At 41.2% G+C, this 26722-nt stretch overlaps 1 protein-coding gene and 1 long non-coding RNA gene across 4 annotated transcripts; both read left to right on the top strand.

The window, feature by feature from the left end:
* The first annotated feature begins 1094 nt into the window (after positions 1-1094).
* On the top strand, positions 1095-2242 carry LOC111231835. Its single transcript, XR_002665518.1, has 5 exons — positions 1095-1206; positions 1360-1450; positions 1646-1736; positions 1840-1962; positions 2157-2242. It is a non-coding gene; the product is annotated as an uncharacterized LOC111231835 (long non-coding RNA).
* An 8766-nt stretch (positions 2243-11008) lies between these two features.
* On the top strand, positions 11009-26139 carry LOC111226513 (rapamycin-insensitive companion of mTOR-like). 3 transcript variants are annotated; one of them, XM_022751723.1, is made up of 32 exons: positions 11009-11113; positions 11242-11411; positions 11769-11836; positions 12369-12436; positions 12548-12630; positions 13477-13564; positions 13826-13916; positions 14015-14081; positions 14343-14423; positions 14680-14780; positions 15077-15242; positions 15789-15890; positions 15977-16023; positions 16131-16266; positions 16383-16582; positions 16720-16846; positions 17042-17206; positions 17550-17626; positions 17732-17810; positions 17959-18068; positions 18178-18265; positions 18392-18484; positions 18610-18716; positions 19387-19616; positions 19756-20863; positions 21058-21138; positions 22401-22660; positions 22765-22971; positions 23065-23217; positions 23934-24057; positions 24166-24304; positions 24390-26139. In XM_022751723.1, exons 1-32 carry the CDS (start codon positions 11077-11079, stop codon positions 24468-24470), a joined length of 4734 nt encoding a protein of 1577 aa, XP_022607444.1. In that variant the 5' UTR covers positions 11009-11076; the 3' UTR covers positions 24471-26139. The 3 variants fall into 3 exon arrangements, with proteins under 3 accessions (XP_022607444.1, XP_022607436.1, XP_022607429.1); XM_022751715.1 differs by lacking the exon at positions 21058-21138; XM_022751708.1 differs by lacking the exon at positions 21058-21138 and having other exon boundaries at positions 22353-22660.
* The last annotated feature ends 583 nt before the right edge of the window (positions 26140-26722 follow it).

Below are 26722 nucleotides of genomic sequence, written 5' to 3'. Positions count from 1 at the left end.
TCCTAAAAGTTACTAAATAACAGTAGACAGTAGTTTTGATCCACATAAGGACTCAACATCATAAAACGCCTGCCATTGTAGTTGACCTTTCCGTGTTTTCAGAAATCACATTGAAAGATGAAGGAGGGAAGGCCATTTATGTAAATACACTCTACTTGGCAAATGGCAAATTTCTCAATAAGTTACAGCAAAAGAAAGAGCAGCTGGAAAGAACTGTACCTACATCCATGTTCAAATTCCTCCTCAGGAAAAAGACACAAAGTCTCACCAATACCAAAACCTATGGAGTCAGTAATGACACAGGGTTTAAGAAATCTTATCTATCAATTTAAATCATATAACTTTAATAAACAGTATAACTTTACTTCTTTGGTGTATCTTACAGTCTTTTAATCACACCGTGCAGACAAGTGTTGCCTTTTTTCACTCAGTGTCAAATACTTCCTTTTATAGGTGGAGCATTCCTGTGGCACACAAACTAGAAGGACACACACACAGAGACACGCTTATGTTTGCGCACAAAGATCAGGTGAGTGATTTCTGACAAATTTTTCAAGCCATGTTATGAAAAATTCTTACATTTTTGTTGTGAGGTTATTTTTGCATCCAGAAGTATGCATTCAATTTTATTATTTATGTTAATATATGTTACAAACATTTGTTGTAACTTGTCTTTTAATAATATTTTTAACAATCTGATGTAAATCTGTAATGACTGATTTCCTCTTTTTTCCCTTTTCAAATAAGTGGTAACAGAAAAGAGTGAAAGTAAGAACAAGCTCTGAACAGAAATTCTTTCACCATCCTCTGTACAGAAAAGAGAGTCACACACGTGGGGTCTCATGGCTGTACGTCACGGCTCTATGCCAGATGCTACCAGTAAACTGGCACTCAAAGAAAAGGTCTGCGCTGAATCCTCTGTTAAATCCAGAATAGCTGCTCTGATGGGAGATCTATCAGGTGCTGCAATCATAACCCATAGCTCCCACACTCCTGAGCCTGACTTCAAGGGAAGTCTCCTTAAAACACAGAAACCAAAACCTGTAAGAACTCAAAGTAAACTTGAAAGACAGAGCAGTGACCCCTCTGTTCCTAAGAAGAGGCTTCCTCCTGTGCTCGTTCTGGGAAGCCCTCCTCAGAAACCTGAGAGACCTCCAAATGTTGACATTCATCAGTTTAGAAGGAACAGAAAAGCTTTGAATGACGGTGAGACACAGTTTTAAATGCAATGTGACTTAAGAAAATCATCATTCCCACATGGTTATTGCTTATTCAAATATTAAAATGTTAAAATTTGGAAACAGTGGCAGAATGCTCCGTAATAGAGAGTTAAATAAAAATGATATCTTTGTGTGGCAGGACCAAGGATGAAGATACCACATCATGTTGCTCCTTCACCTACCCCTCCACCTCTACATTTGAAGCCACCACCCAACCTTGCAGCTATTTTGTAAGTATCCATATTAGAGCTACTGTTTTATAATGCTTTAGATTGACATAATGAGATATGCAGGTACACGCGGTTCCTAGTGGCTTTAGAAAGTATTCTACTTGCTATACTTTTGATTGTGTTGTAGATTTAATTTTGAATCTACTGAACTGGTAACAGTGTATATGTGGATATATCATTTTTATCTTTCCAAAGGATGCAACAATCAGAGAGATTTATAAAACATCAAAAAAGAAATAGAGAAGGGGACACAAACCATGGTGAAGTCACAGATGAGAAACAGGCAGTAAGTGGTGTCAGTAAATGTGTGTATTGTATAAAGTTTACACTTTCTGTCAAAATGGTGTCTTTGATATAGGTTTTGATCCAGTGATAATTATGTTAATCAGGAACCAAAAGGAACCATAAACTCAGAGGAAATGAAAAGACGAGCCAAGAAAGAGGAGAAAAAAAAACTGAAACAACAGGAAGCCAAAGAGCAGAGGCACAAAGACACAATGATGGTGGTCAAGGTAAAAGCAAAAAAAAAAAAACCTGCACACTGGATTTAGTTTTTTAAAATAAATATGCCAACACGTGTAGATACATAGCCATTGTGACACCAGTAATATAATGCATTGTGCAGAGCAAACCGCAAACACTTTAGTAACAGAGATCAAGTAAAAAACAACAGACTCATAACTTATATCTCCTTATCCTCAACTAGATGAAAGGACCTGCTCCTCTAGTCAAGAGGGGAAAGGCACATCTTGATTTTAAAAGAGCAAAACCTGACTTCTCTCTGGATAAAGGACGGATCATTCACAATACAGGTAGGAAATAAGTCGCTAACAGACGTCCTGCGCTCACTAACAGTTACAATATGTAGAGGAGTGATGGTGATACATGTGCACTAACAAGTCCAAGCAGTGAGCTCTGCTGATATGTGCTCATATTTTCTTTCAGAAGACTATGTGAGGACTGAGTCTATTGATAAAGTCCATCCTCACAAAGAGGAGGAGGGGCCTGGGTCTATGTCTTACCAGTATGAGTCAGAGGTTTATGATGACATTGGGGCACCAGCTTATAGGTATGACATTACGTCTCTGAAACACTTCATGAACATCTTGAAAGATAGAATCAGTCACACATATTATCTTTTGTTGATTTTACACACTGTCTCATTTTTTAGTGAGCTAAACGAGCAAAATGGCAAGTTTCTTATATTGCTTTTCAATCATTTAATTCATTGATTGATATATATGAATATGATAATAAGCCCTCCATGTAGTCCTGACTGTTGATTTCCCATTTTTGAAATAGTTGAGGACGATAACCTTTATGATGAGCTGGATAATCCAAAGTCAAGGTTGTACTATTTCTCTATGTTTTGGATTTGTGCAGCCATTACAGTGGAGACCATAGTGGGATGTATTGAAAGTAAAAAGAAGTCAGCGTTTGGGTGACACCTAGTGGTAAATGTGATTATTGCAACTATAATAACTTATGCTGGTTTTGCAGTTGAAGCCTTGAAAATCTGTGTAAACTAATTTGATCAAACATAATCCAATTCAACTAATTCTACCTAATGTCTTATAATACACACTTTTATTGAGTCTGGGAGTCAGTCAACTACATTCTTCAGACCTGTTTAAACCACACCAAACTGCATCTTCGTAAAGCTTTTTTTTCTCTTCTCTCATCAGAGTTTCTCTTCTGCCACAACTAACCACAGATAGAGGTAAATATGTCTGTTATCTGAACCTTTTTACCAAATATATTTTTGCTCCTACATGCTGTACAAACCACTGTGGGTGTCACAGTGACACTAAACACTAATTTTCTCTGTGCCTTTAGATGACCTGTATGTTGATGTTGATTCCCACAGTCCTCCACTGTCTTTTAATGGGTAATAATGTGGATGAAATAAATACATGTTGTGACTCAGAAGTATAGATTTAGAAATCTTTCCAGTGATTTTTTTTACTTTAGTTTTTCACTTTGGCTTGCTACAAATACATTATTTTAGCCAACTGCTGCACCATATAATGTCTGTGTCTGTGTGACAGTATTTAAATTTTTTATTATTATTTACAGGCTTGATATTTATGACAACTTTAATGAAGGTGTGTTCTGATGACTCAAAATGCCACCACGAGCTGTGGTGTAAATGTACGTAAGTATTGTCCTTATTTGCAATGTTGAGGGAGGGAAATGTTTTACAAAAGCACAATGCATTCACATGAGGAAAAAATGTTTGCCCCATTTTTCTCAGAATACTGAAAAAAACACAGAGTACTGAGATAATAATCTCACTAATTCAGGAAAATAGGGCAAACATTTTCTCTCATGTGAATGCATTTTGCTTCTGTATTTACTTTTTATTCAAATACATTTTTATTTTACATCTGTATTATTTACTAGTCACTATGCAGACTATGATTTTACATTAAAAAAATTACATATGATGATTTTATAAAAACATGACTCATTGTTAATTTTAAGCCATACAAGTGGGAAGTTTTTTTAATTACTTACTTTAATTAATTATTTTCAATTTACCATGATGAGCTGTAACATTAAAATATTGCATACACATTTAGGCATCAGGAAAAATAAAACAATAATGTAATATTCATAGTAATATAACATTATAAAAGAGGACATTCTGTATAATAAGGATGTTTACTTTTGATATTGTACTTACATTGAATTGGTAGTAACTCTGTAAGCCCTACTTTTACTTTTGAATGCAGCATTTTATAATGGGGTATATTTTGCACTGAAGTAATTCTACCTTTACTTATGTTAATAATATTTTTTTTCTGCAGACAGTATCTATGAGATCAACTAATCTACAATGATGCGGTGATCATCATTATTCATACCTTTTATTGACCATTCACTATTTGAATTATTGTGCATTTTCTTGATCAGAAAGCATGGTCAGTGAAGATTCATTATGATGATACATGGTTTTGTTAGATCTAATGTTTCAACCTATTGTAGCTGCAGCTTTAGAGGAGTTACAAGTGCAATGGTGACTTGCTTCGTAAAATGTGGACAAATGCTATTTCTCTTCAGTGGGTGTGTTGGCTGGTAGATAAATTGGTTGAAGAAAAATGTTTACTTATCAGCATTTATTTAAGCAACTTGACTCTATATGTAACTGGTTGTTTGTTCATTGTTCATGCATACATTTTCTGTCAATGAATGTTACTTTTTATTCTTCAACAATAAATGAATGATTGGGTGTGGTGAAGATTATTTTGACCTCTATTTTAAATGCTCTTATATATGCAATGAAAAACCAAACTATCCAATGACTAGCTGCTTATAAATAATGTGTTGTAAATATACAATAATTATATTATACATAATATGTATATTATGTATAATATTAATAAATAGCTCTCTCCTCTTTGACCATGATGCAGTCGCCAGGGCAGATGTATGTTTTTTTTTTTTTTTTATGTCTGATAAGATTAGGCGGGGATTAAAGGGGATGCAGCTGATCTCAGGTCTGCGGGAGGTGTGCTGCGCCTGTGCCGCCAAACACCCCACCTTCCCCCTTCCCCCTTCCCCCTTCGTTGTCTGTTGTCTCGCGAGAAGCCGCGAAGTTTCCGGTGTTGTGTATGTTCCTGGAAACATGGCGGCCAGCTTCCGCGGCCGTCCTATCCGGAGTCTTCGGATGCGAGGTAAGCGTGAAAAACTCGATTCAGCAGTATCTGTAATAGCGGGATATTGCAAAAATAGATTTTCTCAGGCATGTGATGACCTTGGCGTGATCCCTCACCATGTGCGCGGTGTGTGTTTCTGACAGGTCGGAATGACAGCGGGGAGGAGAACGTACCGCTGGATCTGACCAGAGGTAAGCAGAGGCTTCATCACATCACCCTGAAAGCGATTATTGTTCAAAATGGATGAGGGGCATTTCTGCAGACACTAGCCCCGTGAAGTGAAAATCCAGTTCGTCTGTGCACTTGTCCTGTCAGTACTGTTGCTATGTTGTACTTTCCCTATTCTGTTTCGTCTAATAGCATCGCCAGCGATATCATAATAAGAGGCGGCAGCGAGCTAACTAACTAGCAGAGTTAGCGTTAGCTAGCTGCCACAGCTAACCAGCCATGACGACGCTCTGTTGTTTTGGTTAGTGTGAGTGGGCAAGATAGCCTGTTATTTAGCCAACCAGCCATAAGTGCTATAGGCATGCGTTGGTCATCGCTGGCTGTAGGAGAAATTGGGTTTCAGGGCTGTTAGCTAAGTAGCAATTAGACAACACAGGGTGCGCAGGGTGGTTTTTTCTAGTGGCACTGATACACAGCTGCTCAGGCTGGTCAGAGCTACTCCTCCAACAGCAACACTACGTACCAGCTCTCTGTCCTCGAATGGTTTAAGTACAATTGTAACAGGGTTATTTTGCACCTAGAATGTAAGATGAATTAAACATTAAAAGGCAACAGTATGATAGTCCCATTGACATGAGGGATGGGGTGGGGGTGGATGGGGGGTGCACCTAATCTGTCAGCTGTTTTATCACGGATTTGCAAAATATAGTATATGTAGGATATTGGTCAACCTCAAAGTTTAATTTCAGGTCAGGGAAAGTGGGTCAAAACATTATTGTGGTTTGTCACATGAATTCTTGGCAATCTTAACACTGAGGACTAAACCATGTCTGTGCCTAAGACTTCCAACATCATCATGCTCAAAATCATCATGTAGGGTTCATGTCAGATGTTTTTCTCGTATGCACATTCTTAAATGTTACACAGGCTCAAACTTGTCCAAAATTTGAGACTATTGCATATGTATATGTCAATTAATTGACCTCAGGCTATAGCTGATACATTTATGCAACAGTATATCTTACTCTAATATTGGCTGAAAATGCTTGTCAGTGCTTGTTTAATTTTATCAAATCTAATATCACAGAGTAAATAATACTGGTTTACTAGTTTTCTCTCATGGATAAAAGAACATTTGTACATTTTGTTCTCTCTACTCCAATATTTTGACTAATACTGTTAGCTGCTTTTATTTGACAGATTGAAAATTAATCTAGTTATTCCTCTTGTCAAGTTTGGAGAAAGGAGGAGATAATATTATATGGGATTTATTAAGCTGGTGTATTCATTGTTTTTTCAGCATTTATCTTTTTGTTGAAATGAAGTATCTGGAGCTTGTTTACTCTGTTTTTACATAATAGCTGGAAGGAACTGAAAACGAAAAACACTTCCCTGCTCAAGTCTTGCTTTTACTGGCTAGACCTTGTTTTGACTGTACACACTAATTTAGTTTGACCAGCTAAACCAACTTCCTTCCTGCAACATATCAAATACGGTTCATCGACTGTTATTGTGGCAATATGGCTTAATGCTTGTCTTAGTTACATTGTATTTCCTCTTTGTTCTCCTGCAGAACCATCAGAAAACTTCCGTGAAATCCTTCAAAATGTGGCCAAACCGCACGGAGTCAGTAACATGCGAAAACTGGGCCACCTGAATAACTTCATAAAGGTAACGCTGTCAAGTTGTGATGCTTTTGCCTCAAGGTTTTATTTGTTACTTGGAGGCAGTCTTGACAACACTGAGAATTAATGAAAGTAATAAAGTTGCAAGGTTATTATCTCCCAAAAACCAACATGAAAAACCAGTTAAAGGTGCGGATACAAACATACAGCTTTTCAAGAAGGTTGACTCACTGTTCAAAGATTGCCTGCAAAGACTGACTAACCATGCTCCCCCTCCTCTGTCGTCATGTCACCACTGACCTCTCCTTGATCCTCTCCTCTTGGGTGTTGCTGCCAGCAGGCCTAGCTGTGCCTGTCATTGTGATGCTGACAGTGAATGTAACAGGAGCTCTAGGGATGGGAAAGCACTCTGACCTAATGTGCATCAAGAGCAGCACTCTGACTTTGAAATCTGAGATTTTTAATGTCTGGTTATTGTTCTTATGAACCTGAGACACTCTCAGTTCTAAAATCTCTTTTTTTTCCAAATCTATTCTATTTTCTATTCTAATTTGTCACTGTGATGTGGACGGTCAAAGTGAATATTTTCTGGTACATACTGTACAGTTTGTAAATTCCAAATTTCTCAAATGCCACGAGACCAACTAAATTGTGTGCAGCTAAACTGAAATTCAGAACAAGTGCTGTGTGTCCCGCTTATCAGCAGCTGATAACTGTACTATAATACTGTAACTATACACAGATTTATTGTTTGCAAATGGAAAAAGAAGGAAAAATAAGAGATTTAAATGTTTTTGTATTCTTTTGGCGTTTCACTGCAGATAGAACTTTTCAGATGGAAGTTTCTTTAACATATAAGCAGTATTTTTAGACTTGAGTGTTTTTCTTTGTGTTGACATGCCTTGTGTCAGCCCTGTGATGGTCCAGTGACCTCTCCAGGGTGTTTTTCTGCCTTTGACCCAACACATACAGGAATAGTCTTGAGCCTTCCTGTTATTTTGAACAGAAATAACGGGGTGTAGAAAATGACTTGTAACACTCAGAGCTAAGTATGAGGGGGAAACTTACAGTTTTTTGTGCTCTGAGCACATTCTTTTTGCTCACCATCACGCCATTGTGGATTGTCCAGCCCATTTCTTCATCACTGTCCAATTCACCAGCCTTGGGCATTAGACGTTTAGACGTTTGCTGATTTCTGCTGAGTAACCTGCTCCCGTAAACCCCTTCTGACTGTCATGGACATATATTGACCGCTTGCTGGCGTCAATGTGTGTTCACCCTCAGAAAACTGCGCAGCTGGCACTGTAGTGGGCTGATGGCTGAGTGTGGGCCTGAGTAGTGTGTCTGTAATCCGTACACGAACTCTCTTGTTTACAACCGACAGGAGGGTAATAGCCATGACGTGTGTGTGTCTGTGTGTATACGTCTGTTAAAGCACCATGCCTCTGATTCCTTATAAGGGTTCCAGGACAGTGAGGGTGACCTAATCCCCCCCGGACAGTGTCACATGCCCCTCTCCCCATCTCCTCTCTCCCCCTCCCCTCCTGCCTGCCTGGGCTCTGACATCACAGCTGGTTTAAAACAACCCCCTACTCACCATGTTCACCCATCCCATCCTGCTCCATCTCTCCTACTGCTCTGCTCTGTGGTTTATGATGAAGGAGAGAGAGGATTTATGTCCAGTTTTAAGAAACAGTTCACACATAAATTACCAGCAGAATTTACTCATCGGCTCCCCTATTGATGCTGCATCGGGATAGGCAGAGGTAGGCTGAGCTACTGTGATGGAGTAGCGCTGCTTTGTTGGTGCCTCAGGGTACCCATAGGAAAGGTGGCAGCTCCAAAATGGCAGCATCATTTACATTTAGAGCTCATTGCTTTGTGCTTATAATGAGTTTTCTGGACTGTGCTGTTGTTAGCCTTGTCCTTGCCTTGGCCTGACTACAACTGTAAGTTAAGACTTCTGTACACAAGATGTATTCAAATTTTATGTACACAATAGCATTTAATCATGAACTGCATTTGTGTATATAAAATATGAATCTTGTATACACCAGCTGTGTGTGGGCCCCTGTTAATGATGGAGGACCAGTGGTGAAGGAACTGCTAAAATTGGATATATATGCTGAAGACAGGGTCTATTGCCAGGACTGGTGGTGGGGTACACAAAAACAGGAGAAAATAGTGAGTCTGTGGGGGCGAAGACCCCAACAGAGTCAGTCAACCTATTGCTTACCTTGTGTTCTCACCCTCTAGTTTCATATATCCAAAACATACACGCACGCGCACTCATAAACAACAAATGGTGGAGGTAACGAAAGCCAACACCAACTACTGGACCTGTGAATGTGTTGTACCAATGCTTCTGTAATCATAACCTCCATCTACCACCCGTGAAAACATAACATTATCCATTCAAGATTCATCTGTTCTAAACACGTCAATGTGTAACAGACAAGTGGAACACTACAACAAACACATTGGCATGGCTGCAGGATAGTGTGCTGTTTGTTAGTTTGTTGCTTCTTTGACTCAAACATTGTTAAACAGTGGGTGTCTCAGGTGAAGGATGGTACCATTTTGGAGACATTGAACTCCACTCGAAATACCAAGGCATTATAATGACTGTGCTCGGCTTATGTTTATCCTAAAAGTCATGTTAATGCAATCCTATTATGAATTAAAATCATTTATTTTTGGCTCTATTTCTGTGTTATAGCTGCTATGCAGCATTGGCCACCGTGAGGAAAACTTTGGGTTTACACACGAAGAAATCATCGTTTGGTAAGTGTTGTCAGCCACCAGTCGTTACTGATTGTACACAGTGCACTTTTTATTGATGTGTTCATTTTCCAATTCATGGAAATGTTATTTATTCAGCCAAGTGAAACTGTTAGTAAGTTAGGCCCGGTGGATAATCGGTTGGGATTTTTGCATTTGGAACATTAATTAGATTCTTCTGATTTTGAAAAGCATCAGAAATCATCATGCTTATGAAAGAATTAAGAAAATAACAATAGTTTGTAAAGTGTTAGTAAATCTTTTGTCATGTCAATTTTTTGGACTCATCTAAGTGTGTGATTTTTAACCCTTAGTCTGCGACTAGCTCTTCTGAATGAGGCCAAGGAAGTGCGTGCTGCAGGGTTGCGGGCGCTCCGCTACCTCATCAGAGACACCAGCGTGCTGCAGAAGGTCCTCAGACTGCAGGTTGACTATTTAATAGCCAGGTGAGCTCCCGCTTTGACCAGTCATGGACAAGTGCTGTCTGGCTGACTTTTAAAGCATATTCCTTTTTACAGCAAGTCACTTGATTTATTCAGAAATTTACAAGGTTCTTTGAAGCATTATGCTTTAGTTATACTTAGTTTTTCTTTTGTTCACACTTTCACACCTACTGTGGTAAAAAGAAAAGGGCATGACTACTAATATTTCTGTGTTGTTTCAGATGCATTGACATCCAACAGAGCAATGAAGGGGAGAGGACTCAGGCTCTGAGACTAGTACGAAAGGTGAGATAATATATATATTTTTAATTACCATTCATCCACAGCCATTAATTTGTAGAGTCAGTGTCATATCACGAAGGGGAATTTACCCTCTGTCCTCACAGCTCAGCCTTAGCGCCAGAACAGAGCCACCAGAAAGATCATTGGGTTAACAGCAGTGTCAAAGTGTGGTCACTTTGCACGAGTCTGCAGGCGAGGTTATTTATAGCTCTTTCTGTAGTTTACTGTAAACCTTCTACACACACACACACACACACACACACACACACACACACAGCATCAGGCTCTGGTTTCAGGAAAGAACTATTGGCCATACAGGCAGTAACATAACCCCTTTGCTCATGACATATAGCCTGGCCTCTTATAAAATTCATTTCTGCTATCACTTCTTATATTGTAAGTTTTGAGATCCTCAGAATACATTGAGGCACTGCTTTTGCATTTCTAAAACTGATCCTCCTTTTCTGAGACCTAGAAAAAGTGAAAGCTGCCATAAAAAACATTGTAGTTATATTTTGCCTCTGTTTGTCCAGACTTGTTTGATGACTCATGTTTCTCTCCTCTCCCTCCCCCTGTAGATTATCACTGTCAATGCAATGCTGTTCCCCACCTCTATCGCAAACTCTCTAATTGCTGTGGGCACTGATGGACTACAGGAGAGAGACCGTATGGTCCGTGCGGCCATTGCCATTGTATGCGAGTTAGGTGAGTGCCTGGCCCCCATCAGGAAGTTGCTGCATTTGCAGACAAAACCTTGTAAAATATGTAATTTGGGAGAAAGAAGAATAAAAAGCCTCTAATATTTCTTTGTTGCTGACTTGTTGCATGTGCAGCCCTGAAGAACCCAGAGGTGGTGGCCAAACGAGGAGGCCTCAGCACCATCCTGAAGAGTGTGATTGACTGTCAGCTGAGTCGCATCAACGAAGCACTGATCACCACCATCCTCCACCTACTCAACCACCCACGTACCCGTCAGTACGTGCGCATTGACGTCGAGCTGGAGGTACACACAGACACAGGTTCAGAGGAAGCCACTGTTAATAAATGAGCCAGTGTGCTGGGAGTCATTCCAGTCAGGATTAACTGTAGGTTGGCTGTCTCTTTCCCATGGAGCTTAGAGTAATCAGTTACAACATTTCTCCAAAGCCTCATTGTCTGTAAACAGACACCTGGGACAGAGGCATCTCCTCACAGCAGTCATTACATCCGCATGTTGTATGAGATCTATAGCAGGTCAGTTATCACTTCAAGGTGTTCAGTGGGAATATTTAAGAATGCTTCCACTTAATTACACTTAATAGGTCTGTTGTATTTTGTGCTCATCCATCTTTTGTGTATGTGTGTTTGTGTTATCCTCCAGCAAATCCTCGCCCCTTTCACAGATTTTCACTACCGTCACAATGCAGACACGGCTGAAGGGCAACTCAAGTGAGTGTGTGTCTGTGTGTCTGTGTCTGTCTGTGTGTGTGTGTGTGTCTGTGTCTGTGTCTGTGTCTGTCTGTGTGTGTGTGCGTGCGTGTGTGTGTGTGGAGAGGGGGGTATGAAGAGTGTTACTGTGAGAGTAGAAACAAAAAGATAGTGTTTTGACATTTCTCTCTGTTTACTGTTTGCTGTAATCCTATATTGGTAACACCATGCGTCGAGAACGTTGAGGGTTTGTATAGTGTTTTTGTGATATGACCCTTGTTATCAGGGCTGCTTGACTCCAGAATGACTTGCCTGAGGAGGTAAAGCAGGCTAAGTCGCCACAATCCTTTAAATGACTCTGAAAGATTTGCTTTTACATAAAAAGATCTTTTATTGATTCTCTTTTGACTTCTTTTGATGTTTTGCCTTTGTGGTGTAGTTTCAACCTTTGTAAAATGCTTTTCAGTGCTTAGAGAGATCATAATGATGTTGTGTGTATGGAACACGGTGCCGGTGCTGTTATTAATGTGTGTGTGTGTTTTCATGTTCTCAGGGAGGACAGAGAGGCCCGTTTCTTGTCTAGTAGAATGGCCATAGTGGCCGCCTTTCGCTCCTGGTCTGGTAAGGATGTAGTGATAATTGTCTGTGAATAGTTTGTTTTATATTAAATCTGTTTTCATTCTGAGGGTATCATGAATTGAATGTGTCCCTTTGTCTCTTTTTCTTACTCAGGGATTATCAACCTATGCAAGGCCGGAAATCCTGGAATCCAATCTTTAATTGGCTTACTTTGCATACCAAATATGGAAGTTAGGGTGAGTATTGAAACAGCTGCATACCAAATATTTAAAAAAAAAAAAAAAGTCTTGGAGAACAAGGACGTTTGTAGATTTACAAGCAGTTTACAGCTTTTGTTTGCTACCGTAGCAACCAAGACTTCACTGAAGTGTAAATCTCTTGCCTGTGAAGCTTTTGTCCCATCAGCTTTCATTTTACTGTAGCTGCAGGTAACCAAACAGGCTTTCACTTGTGTCTGGTTGGAGTCAGAGTATCAAAGCACAGAGTGAGATATATTAGTCATGGCACAGACTGATCAAATCAAATCAACAGATCTAGTGCTTGCAGATGTTATTATTCTCTTTCCTGTGGCTTCAGAGTGAAACTAGAGCCATTTTCTCATGTTAACCTGACTCTCCGGTCATTGTCCAGAGTTGCCCTTTCACACATGTAGCACACAACAGGAGAATTTGTGTGTCAGGTGTGTTCTCACCTACTGGAAACACTCAGTTTGGTTTAGGCCACGGATGACAGGATAGAAACGTCATCAATGCACCAAGTTGCGCGCTGTGAATTCTTCGGACAATGACCGGCTCAATCGGACATTACACAGACTTTGTGCTAGGGAGCTGGCAGGGTAAAGTCCATTTAATGTCAGGTCCAACTGATTTGGACATTTGTGTTCTCACATACGGCTCCTCAGGGTAATGCCTAGATAGGTTCAGGGTTGCCGTGCATGTGTGAAAGCAGCTTAAGGCTCCCTTAAGCCTTTAGAGCATTGTGTTACACAGCAGTAACATTAGGATATTGGAAGTGCTCTTTCCAGCACTGCTTAATGTACTTTGTGCCATATCAAACGTTTGTGTATCTGATTTTCCCTGCAGAAAGGCTTGTTGGAGGTGTTATATGAGATATTCAGGCTCCCTGTGCCCATTGTAACTCAAGACTTCACGGAAGCTCTTCTCAGTGTTGGTAAGTGAAGCATCTTTTGTATCTTCAAAATGAATTTTTATACTCCCTCCCAGTATTTTAGTATCTACTAATTTGGGTGTTTCTACATGCAATACTTAATATGCAATTATAGTTTGGCTACGTGGCCTTAAACAGTCATGACTAAAAGCATACCCCAAAGGTTTTTTTCACTAAAATACTGTGGTGCTTTAAGAACCTAAAAATAAGTACATATTTTATTCACACACAGTATAAACTAATCTTTGCTCTTTTTGACCTCAGACCCTGCCAGGTTCCAGGACACCTGGAGACTCTCTGATGGGTTTGTTGCTGCTGAGGCCAAAGTCATCTTACCCCATCGGGCCCGCTCAAGGTGAGAGAATAGTACAGGAACAGGTTGACTAAACTGTCAGTCCATCGTTTACACGAGCCATAATATTATTAATATTTTTTTCTGTTTGCTTCATTAAGGCCCGATCTGATGGACAACTACCTGGGATTTGTCCTGTCTGCCTTTATCACCAGTGGGCTGTTAGAGGTGAGTTGATACAGTGTTTTTTTAGACCTTTGCACCAAGGGACCGATTAATATTACAGTTGGCACTTAACTACTAATAAAGTGGCAATCAGTATTTGGCTTGAACGTTTTTCAGGAGTATACCACATCCTGGTGTCTCTGATTGTATTCTATTACAATTTTACACCACGTTTTTGTGTAACACTTCTGCACAGCAGCTTTATGGTGTGAATGTTTCTATGAAGCCATAACCTTCTCTCTCCCCTTCCTCTTGTCTTTGTAGGGTCTTGTTGAAGTTGTGACTAGTAGCGATGACCAGCTCGCTATCAGAGCAACCATCCTGTTGGGAGAACTTCTACACATGGTAATATAAACATTGGGAAAGTATCTGTGACACACGGCATATTTTGGAAAACTGGAAAAAGAAAATATTATTTTGCCTCTTGAAATCTAGCACACTGACAAAGCCCTAATAGTTTGTGCTTGTGTGTCACTGAAAAATAAACAACTAAAGATTTGTGTATTTTCAAATGCCTGCTATGACCGAGTTACTGCTTACTGTGATTCTAATTGCGAAATGCATCTTTGCTTTTTTCTCCACCCGCTTCTCTGCTGTTTAGGCAAACACCATCCTTCCTCATTCCCACAGTCACCACCTGCACTGCCTTCCCACCCTCATCAACATGGCAGCCTCTTTTGACATCTCCCAGGAGAAACGACTGTGAGTACACTTTGTTACACACACACACACACACACACACACACACACACACACACACACACACACACACACACACACACACACACACACACACACACACACGTCTGCTTCTCTTCTCAAAAGAAAAATCATTTTCTGTACAAATGCATATATCTCTCTCTCTGATCAGTAGTGCTCTTTGTGAACTGTGAAGACAAAACAGAACACAAATATCATCAATGAGTTCAAATTTGCAAATCCAAAACCAAATTTTTGATGGATAAAAACATATATGTATGTTTATATGTATGTTCCAGTCGGGCGAGTGCAGCAGTCAACAATCTGAAGCGTTTCCATGAGAAGAAGAAGAAAGGTTTGAAACCACACAGCCTTTACCTGGACCACATCATCCGCAAGTCTGTGTCTTCCCATAACCGCAGAGAGTCGCACTCGCGTGTCCACAGGGACATCTATGTCATTAAGGTAAACATGAACGTGCTTTTCAGATTCTAGATTCTAGACCCTCGGTGCCGCAGCAAAATATTAAGGTAGTTTAGCAGTATATTTGCTATCCTACCCACAGGCATTATTTACTGTTTCCTGACTTGGCTGAGCACAAATGCTGAAAAGGGGGAAACAGATACAGTAGCTTTCATCACAAATGAAAAAAGAAAACCTTCAAAATGGTTTTATTGAGATGTTATAGTTTTTCATCCAAGAATGACCTGGATGTAGTTTGGAGGTTGGAAAGTTTGTAAAGCAAGCTGTTAGTTATTCAGCAATTGGCTTCAATTTGTTCACTGAATGCTGCTGCAAGATACAATGTGTGAATGAGGGAGCTTGGATGAAGTTAACTGCTTCCATTTTATTTCACCAAAGCAGATGAGGTAAATAAATAAAATGATTACAATTTTGGTTAAGCACAAAAATTCACAATGATAAGTGCTTCTTACTTTGCACAGTGAAAAACGTCAACAGCTACGTATTCCTGTTTTTCATACTGTAAAATCAATGTTTTCTGCCTCTCAGGACACAGAAGAAGCTCTGATGATGAACCTGAGAGACAGTCACATTCTCAACCACAAGCAGAACCTGGAGTGGAACTGGTTGCTTATTGCCACCATCCTTAAGGTCAGGCTGTTCTCATGTAGCACCACAGACTCCATTGTGAACTTCTTTTCCCTGTCTAATGTTTAAATGTTGTTTTTCTCTCCCAGTGGCCAAATGTAAACCTCAGGAACAACAAAGATGAACAGATGCACAAGTAAGACCCCTTCATATCATCACAAACCCACTGCAACATTTTAAGTAGTTTGCCGTGCTCTTCTGACATCTTGTGTTAAACACTTCTTTGTTGTCTGTGTGATGCAGGTTTGTGCGGAGGCTGCTGTACTTTTATAAGCCCAGTAGTAAACTGTACGCAGGGCTGGCGCTGGATCACGTAAAAGCCAGACAACTGACTGTGGTTGGTTGTCAGTTTGTTGAGTTCCTCATGGACTCAGATGAGGTTAGAGAGGTGTGCATGAACACACAAACATGCACATTCCTGTTTTTACCTTAGTCATTTATCTTAGTCACTAACTTGCCTCTCCTCTCAACTCTCTCTTTCTTTCTCTCCCTCAGGATGGCCAGGGTTACCTGGAGGACCTGGTGAAGGACATGGTGTCATGGCTCTCCTCGTCCTCAGGACTGAAGCCCGAGCGCTGTCTGCAGAGTAACGGCCTGCTCACCACACTCAGCCAACACTACTTCCTCTTCCTGGGGACACTCTCTGCTCACCCACAGGGAGTCAAACTGCTGGAGAAATGTGGCCTGTTTCAGTGGTGAGTGAACAGAAAAACCTGACAGCTTTTCTGAGCTTTCCCGTGTGTACGAATCTCAGACGTGTTGGTTCTTTTGACGATTAAGGTCCCTCTGACATCTCAGTGTGACGTCTGTGCTTGTTTTTTTGTATTTGCAGCCTGCTGAATCTGTGCTCTGTGAAGAACCAGGACGCTGTGCTGAAACTTGCTGTATCCACACTGGATTACAGCAGAGATGGTCTAGCCAGAGTGATCCTCTCCAAGATCCTCACTGCTGCTACTGATGTAAGACAGCCACAAACACATTAGAAACACCTCTGGAACATGCTTTCCTTTTAATCATCTGTGGTCCAAAAACTGTAGTTAGTCTGAGCTAAATGCTGCAAGTACAGAATATACTGAAAACCAGTGTCTCTCTACAAGAACTGCAATAACCATGCCCCCTCTTCCTCCCACAATGCTTCTTGTCTGACTGAGCAGACATGTCGGCTGTATGCCACCAAACACCTCCGTGTGCTGCTGCGTGCGGGCGTGGAGTTCTTCAGTAGCTGGGGCATGGAACTGCTGGTCACGCAGCTTCACGACCACAGCAAGGCGGTGTCCATGGAGGCCCTGGACATACTGGATGAAGCCTGCGAGGATAAGGTGACATGCATCACTTCAAAAAGCACAGTCAGCACAGGAGAAGGCTGTGGCTCTACTGTGCAGCTCATATGTGAAAGTGTGAGAGACTAACTGAATGTAAAGCAGGGCGTTGTATTGGAACATACATGAATGGTCAGTTTTAATTGACAGTCGAGTCAGCACATGGAAATGCAGCCGTCTCTCAAAGAACACTATAGAAAGAAATCAGATTTTACTCGGATAAGTTTAGTGGATATTGATTCACTTGGACATGAGCTGTTGGTGTGTTTTCTTGTCTCTTTACGGTGGCGTTGTGTGTCCATCTTTCCTGCTGTCTGACTTGTTATGTCGTGCTGCTTCACAGGCCAACCTTCATGCTCTAATCCAGCTGAAACCAGCTCTATCCCACCTGGGAGACAAAGGCCTCCTGCTGCTCCTCAGGTGAGTGTTCATCGCATCAGCACTGCTCACCTCACATGGCTGAAAGTATTTTACACATTTACATCACCTCTTAAATTCACTATACATCTTATTTCTGCTGTTTAGGTTCCTGTCCATTCCTAAAGGCTTCTCCTACCTCAATGAGAGGGGTTACGTCAGCAAACAGCTGGATAAATGGCAGAAGGTATTACCAGGATATTAGTATTGTTACTGATTTGCAATCCACTCACTAATGATTTGTGTTATTCATTTATCTAAAAGATTATAATAAGTCCACCATCTAACATACATTTTAGTTTTACTCTGTGACCTAAATGTATTATGGTTTGCAGGAATACAACCTTAAGTATGTGGACCTGATAGAGGAGCAGCTCAACGAAGCACTAACAACCTACCGCAAACCTGTTGATGGAGACAACTACGTCAGACGCAGCAACCAAAGGTGAGAAGCTGGACTTAAAGACTGTATGAATTCTTGGTCAGCAGTAGCTCACATGCCACAGGATGTGCTACAATATGTGTTTTTCTAATTTCTCTTGTTGTGTCTCCAGGTTACAAAGACCAAATGTATATCTCCCAGTGCACTTGTATGGTCAGCTGGTCCATGATAAGACAGGCTGTCATCTTTTGGAGGCTCAGGTAAAGACTTTCTCTTTAACAGCACAGCACTGCGTTTTTTCTTCCTTTTTAATTTCCTTCTCCTGTTTCTCTGGGGAGCAGCCGGTTGTCCATATTTAGCTCTCTGTCTTTTTCTGTCTTTACCAGAGTGTGGTTCCTGACCTCAGCTACACAGTTCGCTCCCCGATGCTGGACACCTGGGAAGGCATTAAACAGCTGAAGGCTGCTCTCTGGGCACTGGTCAGCAACACCTATCTTTTTATGTCACTTCAGTTTTCCTGATACTATATTATTATTAATAATAATATAATAATAGTTACAAAGAGATGGCCTTGGTAATGTGTGTTGTTTTTTGTCCCACGCAGGGCAACATTGGTTCTTCAAACTGGGGTCTGAATCTCCTGCAGGAGGAGAATGTCATCCCTGACATCCTCACATTGGCTCAGCACTGTGAGGTGCTGTCAGTACGAGGGTAAGATTATCATTTACAGTTTTTCCAGTTGTCGCCAAAAAATACCCACATTTGATTTTTTTTTTTTAAGTACACAGGTTTAAACTGATGTTTACCCAGATTGTTTTGTCCCCATGCACTTAGAAGTTGTTTTGTTTTCTTCTTCAAGAACACAGTGTTCACAGAAAACAGGTTGGTGATGAGGGCAGCTCAAAATATAATTGCAGTAATAAATAGAGAAGAGAAAAATGCAATAAAAGATGCGTATTATGCTGTAGATTAGCGAGAAATATTTAATTTTTCACCTGGATTTCTGCATTTTAAAATATAATGCCCTATATTTTAAAAATCATTTCCATTATATATAAAGAAGTATTCAGAGTACTATAGGCATTTTCAGCAAATTTAACACCAGCTTTGCTATCCCAACAGTGCTGTGGGAAATACTCACTCACTCAGTGTCAAGAATTTGGTTAAGGTCCCCAAACTATTGTGAAATGAAGATTTTGACTTCAGCTGCCCTCAAAATGTTAAAACAGGATATTTGCCTATTATTGAACTAGATTTAATTAACTGCATTATACATGCAGTCCATTTAACTATGTTGACCTCAAAGATCTCTCCAACAAAACAAATAAATGAAAAGCAGAACTCAGTGGTATGTTTACTAACCATCCTCTCCCATCCACAGGACATGTGTTTATGTGCTGGGTGTGATCTCTAAGACCAGGCAGGGTTGTGAGGTGCTGAAGCAGTACGGTTGGGATGCGGTCAGACACAGTCGCAGGACATTGTGGCCTGTCACTCCAGATGAAGTTGACACACAGCTGACCTCTGAACTGTCCTCAGTGCCGAGCACGCTCAGTCTGAACTCTGAATCCACCAGCTCGCGCCACAACAGCGAGAGCGAGTCTCAGCCAAGTACGTAGGACAAGTTTTGTTTACGTGGTTCCACCATTATAGTAATCAGGTGTTTTTGGTGGCAATTATGATAATTATGACATTAGCCCTCTTTGCCGTATGTACCTCTGTGTTCTTAATTCACTCTTTGTGCTTTCAGACATGTACATCCTGGACGATGACAAGTGTGATGCTCTGGACCAGTCAGACGAGCCCTCTTTCTATCTACACCCCAAACCAGTCAAGGACCGCAGCCCCTTCACCATCCTGGCCTCCACACGCTTTGTTCGCACCCGCCTCCTCAATTCCCTGTCCCTTCCTAGCAAGAAGCTGCGCTCCACCAGTGACCCCAAGACCCCGTCAGGCTCTCGCACCCCAACTGAACTCAAGACAGGGAGTATGAGGCGGAACAGGACGGTGACAGAACCGTCAGTCTACAGCCCAAACCAGGGGGACGTCTTCGCCCCTGTGTTTAATGGCAGAGGAATGCAGAAGAGTCCCACAGTGAGCCTGGAGACTTCCTTTGTCGGGAACAGGGGGGGCTCTGAGGAGCACCTTGTGGATGGAAGGCTGGCTAGGGGAGGAGGCTCAGGCCTGGGACTAAGTGGTCTAGGAGGGCACGGGGCTGTTGAGCACCCCAGCCGAGAGAGGGAGCAAAGCAGCCGAGAGCGTCTGGCAGGAGGAGATGGTGGCTCCTCTTCCAGTGGAGGCAACGTGGGAAGTGGTGGAGGAGGCGGCGGAGGTACGCAATTTAAAAGCCGCAGTCAGAGCTTTAACACAGACACCACAACCAGCGGCATCAGCTCCATGAGCTCCAGCCCCTCCAGGGAGACTGTTGGAAACCCAGAGCATCCCGAACCTGAACCGGACTCCTCTGACTGTGTGAGCCTCAACACAGTGGTGTCTGCCAAGACTGTCAAAACGCTCTCCTCCCTCACCCCCCAGGCTCAGACCAACCACATGTCAATGTCAAAGTCCTCCACTGTCTCTCTGGTACCTCCCGGCTCCTCACACACTCTCCCTCGCCGAGCTCAGTCTCTTAAATCTCCTTCAGTAACCACCATCAAGAGCCTGGCTGACTGTAGCTTCATGTACACCAGCCCAAGAGACGCACTGGGCTATGCCACGTTGAAGAGGCTGCAGCAGCAGAGGATACACCCGTCTTTGTCTCACAGTGAAGCGCTGGCTTCGCCCGCCAAAGACGTGCTGTTCACCGACACTATCACTATGAAGACCGGCAGCCTGGACTCTAGATTAACACCTCGCAGGTAAGTCAGCCATCGCAGCTTTTTTTTTTTTTTTTTTAAATGTTTGTTGTTGCATGATCAGAAAGATGTGTGTTCACTCATCCTCCATCTGTAGCCTCAGCAGCTGTGTACCTGGGGTAGATTTTGGTTTGTGTCTACCTCGGCAATGACAGGTGTGATCATGTTTTTTGTGCACTTTCTACTATGTCTGTCAGGATATCAGATAGGAGAGGCACGTGTCCAGAACCCAGCGTCTTAAGCCCATACCGCAGACTGTCCAGAACATTCGTACCGTGGTGGGTGGACTGACCCAGTGTCGTCCTTAGTAGAGATGTAGCTTCTAGCACCAATCCAGACAAATGTGTCCTTGCTGCTTTTACTTCAGTAGCAACTCTACGCCTACAGTTGTTTTGCCACTGCTCTGACTCCTGTATCCCTGTAGTGTAGTAAGTGTGGTCGGTCACTGGTTGTTCCCGACCCTTGGAGTTCTGACCCTTCTTAGAGGTAGAGGTAGAGGTAGATGCCATAGATATAGTGTTTATACTGTTTAATTGTTCATTAATAAAAAGGTGGATGGAGAAATTAACCTGGGACCAAAAGATGAGGAAACATGTCAGTGATGGTGAGGAATGTTTAAGAGTGTGCTTTAGAGAGCTCTTAACTCTCACTGTATATTAAACTACGTATTAAACTGTCTCTTCACATTCACTGTGAAATATCTTACTCATAATAGTTGATTGATAATAACTTAAAATTTCAGGTTTGCTTCAGCCTTGCTTGGCATTTAAATCCCATTCCATAGAAATTATGAGGGAAAAAAAATTAAAACTGATAAATGTGTATTACAGGTAACACATTCAAATAGTTTGTGTTGTCTGAACCAACAGTGTAAATAGTTTGGATTAATTACAAAGTGTCAGGAAATGGTAAAGTTTCACAAGTTTGTAGAGGCCAAGCTGATATAAAACAGCAGATCCTCACAGCTTAGAAATTTGAATCAGCGAATGTTGAGAGTTTTTGCAAGAAAAAAAATAAGTCAAGCCATTAGTAAATTTTCCAAATAGCTGGCGATTAATTTTATGTTGATTGACTTGAAAAAACAAACATACTGTGATATACATATTAGTTTTGTCTAGTATTAAAATGTGTAGTTATTTAAATTTTAGGCCATACTGACGGACTCTAAAACTTTTTATCCCAATGAAGAACACAATCATTTTTTTACCCTTCGTATGAACTTTGGCCTTTTGCGTGATGTTTTGCAGTGTGACGCTATAGACAGCTGGTCATTGGGTGTTTTATTTTGGCATTACCTGTCACACTTTGGATCGACACATGTCCTCTGCTGTGAGTTCACCTGTAGCTGCTGCCCTGATTCTACAGTATGTCGGGCTCTAGAGCCTGTTGTGATCCCAACATCCCTCTCACTCTCTGCTCACTAAGTCTCTGTCTCTGTGCTTTTATCCAACATTTTTTTCACTTACTCCCCATGTTCCTTTTTCTGTCCCAGCCTCTCCCCCCGGATCCTCTCACGCACCTCTCCTCTTGCCCTCCCTAGGTTTCTGAAAGCTCTGAGCTTCGCCTCTCTGGATAAAGAGGAGCTACTCAGTCCCATCAACCAAAGCACCCTTCACCGCTGCTCTTCAGTGCGCTCCATGGTCTCTAGTGCCACCTTTGGGTGCAACGATGACTACATTGGCCTAGCACTGCCCATGGACATCAACGATATGTTCCACATCAGAGACTCGGCCTACTTTCAGCAGAGGATCAGCCCGCCGTCTGAAGAGCGAAAACGTTTCCTCTTCGGCGATGGAGATGGTAAATGCAACTTCATGTCATATTAAATGACATTTGTGAGATTTTGAAACAGATTGGTTGATCTAAGTGTGTTTGTTTTTTTACCATGGTTGTTCCCTCTTTAGGTGATCGCCCTGCTATCCCAGTACTAAAGCAGCAGTTCAGTATCTCTGAGCTGATTGTTTGCCGAGGTGACAGCCAGAACCACACGGTGGGTTCAGAGGAGACGGGACTGCAGGATCACACTGAAGAAAACTGCCTCTACTGTGTTGGATCGATGGTCCTCGGATACCCCACACAGCCACAGATCAACAGCACACACCCTCGGACGGGTGAGTCGACACACACACATTCAGTCATTCACATGGACATACTCTAAACTCCGAGCAGAATATAACAAGTGCTCTTTTTTTTTCCTCTAACAGACTATGTCGACTTCCCGTCATGGGGAGGCCAGAGTGGCCATCGTCTGGAGGTGATGCCTCAGTCCAAGTTCTCTGGGGTGTCAGGCTGCAGCGACGCTGCTGTGTCACAAGGCTCTATCTGTAGCACGCCCACACCTGGTGACATCGTCATCGGTAAGACTAACTACAACACACAGGATATCATGTTTAAAAAAAATCCTTAAATTAGTGTTCTGTTCCCTTAACTTTTCATTAAAACTTTTCAATATTTAGAACTTCAGTTCAACAACAAAATGAGTTTGATATTTGCACCATATTGAATTCAGTTTTATGGTCACCACCACAAGGCTGAAATGTGTGAATGAAATATTAATTGGAATAATCCATCGTCAGTGTAATTGGTTCCTCACAGTCCCCTTTTTAGTATTTGATTAATTCATTTAACTTTTTTTTAACCAAATTTCATGAGCATCAGATGAACAGCCTCGTTTGTTTTGGGTTACGTTCGATTTTTTGAAAATGGCTGAAAAATTAAGTATTTTTATTTACAGAGTTAAGTAGAATGGTATTCAGTGGAGCCCATACCTCCACCAAGGCCAAACAATACTACACATGTCTGTCTAGCTCTTACGGATCTGCATTATAATTGAATAGGTTCTTCCTTCCCTACACCAAGTTTGGTTCAAGTTTTTGTGTAATCGTGCTCAAAAATAAACAAAAAAAAAACCAACAGACAGACATGGGTGAAAACGTAACCTCCTTGGCAGAGGTAACGCACACCTGACAAGAACAAACCACTATGTTGAGAAAGAAAATGAAGATAAACTAAGAATAATAATATTCATAGTATTTATTGTGGTCAATATTGAATATTCATTTGTGTCCTTCAGGTGGAAAAGCGATATCAGAAGACGGCCCCGCCTCTCGAGTCTTGCTGAGGAAGGAGGTGCTCCGTCTCATCATCAACCTCAGCTCCTCTGTAGGAACCAAAGGCCACGAAACAGGACTACTGACGTAAAGCTCTTTTCCTTATTAGACATACATTTTCTGTGATGCATCTTCAGTTGCAGAAAAGTAGAAGTTGTTTTTTTATGGCCTCTAAAATTTCCCCCCTCTCTTTAGGATAAAGGAGAAGTTTTCATATGCGTTTGATGACATCTGCCTGTACTCTGAGGTTTCTCACCTCTTAGCTCACTGTATGTTTCGCTTGACCTCAAGACGTTTCATACAGGAACTCTTCCAGGACGTGCAATTCATGCCAGTAAGACGTCATACCAGCTCCTCCCCTACATTTGCTGAAACTCTACATATATCCCATGCACTCAATCATTTTCCCTCTTTTTCAGATGTATGAGGAAGCAGAGGCAATCCTGACAAAACTACCAAAACCTGTCGAAGAGGATGTTGACCCTCCTACAGAATCCTGATCATCCTCCCTGCTTCTGTGTTCCCTGCACAGTACCGGTCCTGCCACCCTACAAACATGGAACGAACGCAAAACTGAGAGAAATTAAGTTATGGCTGTTAGGATGGGGAAACGTTTGGCATGCTTCTGTTGCTCAAAACAGAATACCGTAGCCAAGGATGAGGAGGAGGTGGTCGTCGCTCACCTTTCTTCTAGCAAATACGAGCTGGAAACAAAGGACGTCAGTATCTGTACACAAAATTTAACCCGACACGCCTAATGCTGTCTCAGACTTTTTTTTTTTTTTTTTTTTAACAGGAAAAAGGGGGAGCAGTTTAACCAAATACTGTTTTCAGATGGGGTTGGCAATCTTGAGCAACACTCAATAATACATCAACATAATGCTTAAGGACAAGCTGGATCATTAAGACAAAGACTCACGCTGTGTTTTAAAAGAAAATAAGAAAAAAAGAAAAAAATCTATCAACATTTTATCTCTTTCCAGAGGTGGTGTTTTCCTGTAATGAAATGAATAAGGCATGTTGTTGTGTCTACCCAGTGATTCCTCGGACCCTGCGTTCTCTTCTCCTTACGAAATAAAACACTACAGAGGAGTCCTACTGTTTTTAAAAAAACGTATCTGGAGCCTTCCTGGTTTATATTCCACCCTGACCTGTGATCTGTTCTAGCCAGATATGTGCTTTTGCTTCTCTTGCCTCACCACTTCCTACAACCTGTAGCCTCTTGTCAGCACAGACAGCCAATTACTTTTCTATTTCTTGTATCTCAGACAATCAAACATCACTAGTATTGTATTTTCTAAAGCACTATCTATACCACCCTTACACAGTACACGAGGAGAATAGCATGCGATTTAATGCTAGTTTATGCCATCCTTTACTTCCTTAGGACCTTTAATGTTTTTCTTCAGCCATTGCATTATTAGTAAGCTTCTCAGGAGGCGGGTTGATCTTTGGAGAAATGCTCGGTTGTACAAGTTATCTGTAGAATGAATCATTACAGATTTAGTACCAAACTCTGCTCACAGACGTTTCCAAAACCTGCATAAGCCCAGCAGCTACCCGACTCTATGCCTTCTTACCTCTGTGCTTCACCTCCACTGCATGTGCAACAAGCATGGCAAAGTTGTAACGTCACCTTAACGCGTTTCTTGCTTGTAAAACTTTAAGAAAAAAATAGGTTGCCATTACATGCTGCCATTACATTGTAGAAATATAATTACCCCTCAACTGTTTCCACAATGCAATATCACTGTCTGTCATTGGCTGAGATGGGGGGGAGGGGGTGCGATGACTTAAGGATTTGTAAAAGGTTTCCAGGGAAACAGGGATCTCTGTTTCCATTGGCTTGTTTTTGCTATAATGCTGCTACAAAAATGGACTCATAGAGAGATGATTCATAGATCAGCTGAGTGATGTCAGATCCGATCTATTTATTATATGTCTGTACCATAGAGTGAGCTCAACCAGAGAAGAAAAAAAGTTATTTATATTTTTTCCTCAAGACTGTATTATAATTTAAAAAGTTTTTTTTCTTTTTTCTTTTTTTTTTTTGCCTGAATCGTGGTTTCCCTTGTATAATGTGTACAGTATGTTTTGGGGGGCATTGATGACCTAAAGAAACATACAATCCTATCAAAGGGATGCATTGTTAATAAAACAAAATTTGAAATACCCAAGATATTTGAGATATCTTTCCTCTTTTTAAAAACATTTTTTTTTTTAATTTGTAAGATTTGATATGATGTCTTTCTGTCTGAAACTGCAGAAATATTCTGTTTCAGCTGTGGCTTTGAAAAAAATCACATTTAGATTGGCTCAAGATGTTTTTAGGATGGAGATTATCATATAGTTGAATTACTTTAGCTGTAGGAATGCTGAATTTCATAATTTAAAAACCTTTCTAAGCGTAGAAACATGCAAAATGGGCAATAAACTGTCACCTTACAGACTTACCCTTAGTATCTATGACATTGTCGTTAGATTTGTTGTTAAGATTGTTTCCTGCTTTCATAAAACTTCAAGACTTAATTTTCATATTTTATGACAATTTTAACAATACATAGGACACCCAAACACACCTGTAGTGTGACAAGTCCCACTTTGGTACAGTAGGTACATGTATGTACAGAGTCTGCACGATCCAGAGAAAACAAATGGTGGGAACATGTCGAGCAGGATGCTCCAAGTCAAGAACAGGCTCGGAAGACACCAGCCCTGCTCTTTGTGGGGCAGCCTATGGAAAAACAACAGG

This window comes from Seriola dumerili, unplaced genomic scaffold (assembly GCF_002260705.1).
Source record: "Seriola dumerili isolate Sdu_G_001 unplaced genomic scaffold, Sdu_1.0 BDQW01000017.1, whole genome shotgun sequence".
Classification (NCBI taxonomy): domain Eukaryota; kingdom Metazoa; phylum Chordata; class Actinopteri; order Carangiformes; family Carangidae; genus Seriola; species Seriola dumerili.
The sequence above is the reverse complement of the archived record's forward strand: the minus strand, read 5'-3'. Positions and strand labels throughout refer to the sequence as shown.